Raw genomic sequence first — 6,554 nt, 5'->3', positions numbered from 1 at the left:
AAATACACCCTTTATCAATAGTTCAGGGATAATTTGATCCATCTTCAGTGGACAGTAAGGGACGAGCTAAAGACACAAATATCAACACTGAGGACCTATGACTCATATCACATGCGTGGCTTGACAGTGATCATAGTGTGTGTGGTGACGTCTTACTGTGTGCCCTGCTTGCTCTAGCAGAGCTTTGACCTCTCTGACGCCTCGGGCCATGCTTGGAGATGGATGCGTGTAGCCATCGCTTTCCAAATAACCAATCCTTAGAGGTCTGGAGCTTCTGTATATCTAAGGGTCAATCTTTTTTACTTCCTCAGTCAATTAAACATAATCAGTTTGCAAAGGTTAAGATTACAGCCTGTAAAGTTAGTTCTGTATCTCAGGACATTAATAACAAGGTAGTTTCTGTGACTAATAATTGTTGTTCCGTTCATGTATTTTGCATCATTGGACATTGTAACTAGAAATATTGTCACATTCCTTGTTGCCATGCAGATATACACACAATGTATTAGTAGTTTCAGAGTTTGTCAGTAGGTGGATGAAGGAGACTGTGGTGTGTCCAGCTGCCAAGCGTTAAGTGACAGGAGTGTGTTTTTGTGTTCAGGCAGTGACCGGTGGCGAGGGTCTACCTGTGGCGGTTCAGTGTGTTGCTCTGCCGTGGCAGGATGAGCTCTGCCTGCGCCTCATGAAGGAAGTGGAACAACTGGTCAAAGAAAGCAAGAAGTAAAGCTGCTTTCTTTGTCAGTCTCACAGGAGAGGCTGCAGACTTCAGAGGAGACATGTTAACTTGAGTATTTCCTGTAATAATGAGCTAATCGAGTCATAAATGGTGGATGAATCTTAGTAGTACAAGTACAGTCTATTCATTTTGTGTTTATTTTGGTCTTTGATTGTTTCCTAAAGGCTTTAGGAACTCTAACTCTTTCATTTTTCATCTTTCTTTCATACATTCATTTAATAAACCATGTGTTTTTTTTGTCTTGCTATCCCCATCTATGCTTTATATTTCTTTATATCCATAACAGCAAACATGTTAGATCTTGTTGAGAAAATAAAATGTGAAATCATTAGGCAAGTCTGCTTTATTTATATCCATAACAGCAAACATGTTAGATCTTGTTGAGAAAATAAAATGTGAAATCATTAGGCAAGTCTGCTTTATTTGTATAGACCAAAATAACCTCACAGACAATAAAAAGACCAAAAAGCATACTAAACAATATTACAAAAAAGTCACAAATTTATTCAAACGGTTACAAGTAAACAAACAAACAAGCAGGCTATGTGAAATACTTAAATATGTACACATACAATATATGCAGACATGAGAAGAATTAGACAAGAAAAGCGGTCAAATATCCAGACAGAACTATGCCAGAAGCTTGTTGAGGGTTACCAAAACTTTCTGAGGTACAGCTTGCAATCGGCCCACCATGGAAAACTTTTTTCTTTCTGGGGAGAGACGAGGATCAAAAGCGACAAAAAAACTTAGCAATAAATATAGCCAGCTAAACGGAAGAGAATTTAGCATGTGCTTGCAAATCTGGTTGATTGCCACAAATGCTATGGACGCATCAGCAGTAGGGTAAAAAAAAGGACACAGATTTAGTGTTTTTTCCTGTTTTTTTCGATTACATAAGCAAACGTTAAATACTTAGGCCACCCGTCATGACCATCCAACAGTTCTTCTCCCTACTGGCTGATGATGGTCGGCTGGGATTGATGTGAACGGGGTTGTCAATGCTATAAAACTTGCAATTGACATTAAGACTGGTATACAAATGGAATAAACCAGTTTTAAGTTTTTTCTGCCTTGTAGTGTTGACTCTGTGTATGTGGTCTTTTTGAACGATTGATCTGATTTTTTATTTATAAAACGAATCTAAATATCAATAGTTCCTTTTACTGTCCTACTGTGTGTGTCTGATTCTTGTTGTTTTGTTTTTTTTTTTTTTTTCTAATAAAATAGCCCGGTATTAAACTACTTTTTTTTTTGATTTTGCATTCTTTCAAACCTGCCCCGAAATCTTGATGGGGGGGGGGGGGGCTGGTTTTGGGGTTGTTGTTGATTTTTTTTTTGTTGTAAAATGTTTCATATATTAAACGGAATTATGACATGATCATCGTGACAATAATAAAGGTTGAAACTGTTGTTAATATAGTTATATATTTAATAATATCAAAAGTAACTAAACTCGAAACACTCCGTTGTTCCGGAGGGAGAATAATTTCCGGGTCACGGAAAGCTAACAGCTGATGCGGTGCAGAAAGGGGAAAAGAGGCTATAGGAAGTTAGCGAGTAAGCGGTCGGCTCTCCTTTATCCTAATATAAAAATGATAATAATCACTATAAAATACAGAACTTAGGTGAAAATGTTTAGGTGATCGTTCTAAGGAGAAGTCTTAAATGGACTTTCTGTAATTAATTTGGATGCACACGCACTTCAACACATATTTGTTGTTTTTGTTTACGCTGTCATTCACAGTGCCGTGTTATTTGGGAGTACGCACGCGCAGTGAGTGAGCGTCATTGTTTTATTAAAGTAGGAGCTGTTACTTGCTTAACGCGCCTATGTATTTTGCTCAAAGGTCAGCCTGTCCCATTTAAACAACCGTGTGTAAAGTCCACTTGTCATTTAGTCGAGTTTGCAGCAACAGGACAAAAATGCAAGCCTTGCAGAATATTGAACAGTTTACTAAGGGAGTGAAAATGGACAAGTGGGCAGTGGCTCTGGTCACTGGTGCTACCTGCGTTGTCGGATCCGTGGTTATGCTGGTGAAAAAGATCAGCAGCCACCGAGAGACGGAGGAAAAGATCAAGAGAGCCAGAAACAAGAGAGAGGAGAGCTTGCAGCGGGCAGAGCAGGCGGTGCTCCGCTACAAAGAGTCGGTGAGAGTTCAGAGCCCTGGACTTTGAATTGTTTAAGTTAATCTTTGGAGATATTAGTTCAAACCTGGTGAACTATGGACAAACAATTTGGTAAATCCAAATTCAAATTTTATTTGTCACGTACACAGCAGGGACGTGCAGGGGGGGGGGGCTAGAGGGGCTTGAGCACCCGCCCCTTTCCTGATGAGTGCCCAAAGTGCCCTTTTGTTGAGGCAACTTTTAAATTTTTTTTATTTATTTTTATTATTTTTTTATGTGTGTGTGCGTGCGGAGTCCTGTCTGTGCCCCTCAACAATAATATTTAACTATTAATCATAGTTTTGCTAAATAAAAGGATCTGGCTTGCATCAGTCACATGATCACATTTAACCAATGATCGCCCTTGACGGCAGAACGCGCTGGTTACGAGCCGGGAACGAGCTCACAAAGAGCACGCGCATTTTTAGCGGTCCGGAGCTGTAGGAGAAACACAAGTTAACTCAGAGACACAGACTGATGCGACACAACCAGTAAGTAGGTGTACAGCGCACACTGTAGTGTGTAGCACCCAGGAGTATTAGCTTATTACGTACACGTTGGTAAGCTGTCTTGTTGCAACTGACGAACTGAAACAAACGAGCGTGCTGTGTGTGCAACAGCGCGACAAACATTACCTGTCCTTTTATTAACTGCACAAGTAGTGCTGGTCACAGCTGCTGGCTACCTGTGTAAGGCTGTCATGGGTCTGTAGCTCTGTCACCGTTTTAGGGAACATATTTAGTTTTAAAGTAAGTTTCCGGGCATTTCCTGCCTTTCTGGAGGGATTATATTTCACTAAAAAACGATCTAATATGCATGTCCACATAATAATTATTATAATTATAATATATTAAAAAACACACGCTGTATTTTAAAGAACATACATTAAGAAGCAGATTATATTAGATTTATATTTTAAATAAGACAAAATTTGGATTTTACAGCAGTAAAATGATTGTATCTCTACAGTTTAAAAATGTAATAAGCTTTGCCCTGCACAGAGTGGATAGTGAAACAAATGGAATCATCATAAATACATTATTTCATATTTATTACTTCCCCCTCCTCATTGCTTTATTATTGTAGCTCTAGTAATAAATAATAATGTAAGGATGCCCATAGTATATACAGTATTCTGAAGAAGGTCTAAAATGTCACTGTGTGTGCATGTGTGTGTTTTATTTAGCTGGATTTAAAAAAATATTACTCATGATATAACATTGTGCAGACATGGCTGGTAAGGACATGAGGAGGAAACAGCAGGAGCTGTGTGAGGCTACTAAAGGCAGTGCTATAACATTTTTCTGTCATCATTTTATTATAGATTAAGTGCAAGAGTTGTTAGGTGTGGATAATTAGATTATAGTTTATTGCAATAGCAAGTTGTGCCTTGTTCTCAGATAGACAGCAAGTGGAGAGTGATATATGAAATGATGGGATGGAAGGAAGAAGAGAAGCAAAGAGTGATTCACAGGCAGAGCCTAAATTATTTCTCACAGTTTTTGTTGCCTTATGGTTCCAAGCGCTGTCACCAATCTTTGCATTTTGTTATTATCTCATGACACTTGTTTAATCAGCTACCATCTCTCCTGTGGACTTTTTAAACTGTCTACAGTCTCAGATCAACAACAACATGTTTCTTCAGGACTTGAACAAGCACACTGTCCTTTTCAGCGGGCTGGTCCAGGTTAATGACCACACCACAAGAACAGTCATGATTCTAGTGTTGGAAAAAACAAAGATGATAATGTTACATCAAATACCTGAGCTATGATGCTCGAGAATACTGTACCATACTTAGAAATACTGATGGGAAATACTTTAACTGTAACTGAAATTTGCATTGCATAACCTTTGTAATACCTTAAATGTAATATTTTCTTTGACGCTAACTGGAACTCCGTACAAGAGACCATCCTTGTTGGAGCCAACAGTTGTCAGCTGGTCCAAACTCTCCAGCAAAATTTCAGTGCAGCAGTTCAGCTTTTTGTTTACAGCCAGAGTCTGTTGAAAGGAAACAAGCACAGACAGATTCAGAGAAACGTTTTCCCCTGAAAGAAGTTTTCATGCTTCAAGGGGATGAACATTCCTGTCAAAAATAAAAAAGAGAGACAAGTTCTGAAAATTAAAATGATTACTTGATTACTAGTGATTACTTCTAAAAATTAGCTTTTGGTGTATTTGAGCTATTATGAAAGATTTGTTTTGTTATATTAAGTGAACCTTTGTGTCATGTTGGATACTGAACCTTTTCCATATAAGAGTAAAGCACATCCTCAGGGGTAAGTGAGCCTTCCTTCAGTTGCTGTGTCAGCTCAGACAGGGAGAGTGTCAGGATGAAAGCAGAGTCAGTTGTCGGATGCTAGGAGACACAGACCCACACAGAATCATTACTTCAAAAAAACATTTAAAGCAAGAATTTAAGACTTAGTATCACCTCTAATTTTGCATCCTGGTCATGGAATGCAAACACATTAAACACATTAAAGCTCTCCCTGACAGAGTTCATAACACTCAAAAAGACTTATGTAACCGAAGACTGTTATTGCTATTTATAAGCTGGATCTGTATTTTTGTATTATTTTGTCTCTAACTACTTATTAAGTGTTTTGATGTTATATTGGAATTGTAACTTGTAACAATGTAAGGGTTTGTCCTCTTGACCAATTTATTCTTGAAAAACTGATGTTAATCTCAAGGGATTTTTCTGGTTCAAAAATAAATAAAATAAATTAAATTAAATTAAACAAAAAAAAGCATTGAACCAGGATTTTTCCTTTGTCTGTATCCACCTCTGTATACTTAATTACTTATGTAATTAAGTAATACCCTCACCCTGAGGCTCTCTTACGCCCTACACGTATAATTAATTTTGCAACTGTGGAGAACTTTTCTGTCTTTCCTGAAACTTGCCTGCTCCATTCCTGACTGTTCCCTATCTCCCATGGTTGATGATTTTGCTAGCACCCTTTTTTCCACATGCTCCTCCATCCTCAATACTGTTGCCCCTGTTAAAATGAAGCGCCCTAGATAATTTCCCGATGTTGGCTAAACGATTCTACACGTGACAGTAGTATCCCCCGTGGCCAACTCCGTGATGCCTTGGGTTCCTTTAATAGTTTCCTCACCGACACTGTTAGTGACCTGGGTGTGTTTTTGGATAGCTCTTTTAAATTCGACAAACAAGTGTCTGCTCTTGTCAAATCTTGCTTCTATCAATTGCGTCTTATTAGCAAGGCCAAACATTATGTCCCGCATAGAGACGTGGAAAAGCTTATCCACGCCTTTGTGACATCTAGGTTAGATTATTGCAGCTCCCTTTACTTTGGTCTTAACTCGACTCTTCTCCATAGACTGCAAATTGTTCAGAAAGCGGCTGCGCGTCTCCTTACTGGTAGTGGGGGGCGTGTCTCTATTAACGCTGTCCTTGCCGACCTGCACTGGCTTCCTGTTAAGTATCACATTCAACTCAGAATCCTGCTGCTCACCTTCCGAATTATTAACAATATAGCTCCAGGCTACCTCATTGAGCTACTTAGATTATACACCCCTGCTACAGTACTAAGATCATCTTCCCAGTCACTCTTGGTACTGCCGGTACTTTAATTTATATATTTTATCTTATTCTTTCCCAGTTAAATTTACCCTT

At 38.7% G+C, this 6,554-nt stretch overlaps 1 protein-coding gene across 1 annotated transcript in view; it reads right to left on the bottom strand.

Annotated features, from left to right (window-relative positions):
* LOC106632720 overlaps positions 1–6,554 on the bottom strand; it is an 11,890-nt gene that overhangs the window by 2,762 nt on the left and 2,574 nt on the right. Inside the window, exons 2-4 of the mRNA XM_042217050.1 lie at positions 5,154–5,267; positions 4,769–4,909; positions 4,519–4,625 (exon numbers count right to left, since the gene is read on the bottom strand). Coding sequence (XP_042072984.1) covers positions 4,519–4,625; positions 4,769–4,909; positions 5,154–5,267 — 362 coding nt within the window. The remainder of the gene's footprint in view (positions 1–4,518; positions 4,626–4,768; positions 4,910–5,153; positions 5,268–6,554) is intronic.

This window comes from Haplochromis burtoni, unplaced genomic scaffold (genome assembly GCF_018398535.1).
Source record: "Haplochromis burtoni strain Fernald_Lab_line unplaced genomic scaffold, NCSU_Asbu1 Contig_1560, whole genome shotgun sequence".
NCBI classification, from domain to species: domain Eukaryota; kingdom Metazoa; phylum Chordata; class Actinopteri; order Cichliformes; family Cichlidae; genus Haplochromis; species Haplochromis burtoni.
The sequence above is the reverse complement of the archived record's forward strand: the minus strand, read 5'-3'. Positions and strand labels throughout refer to the sequence as shown.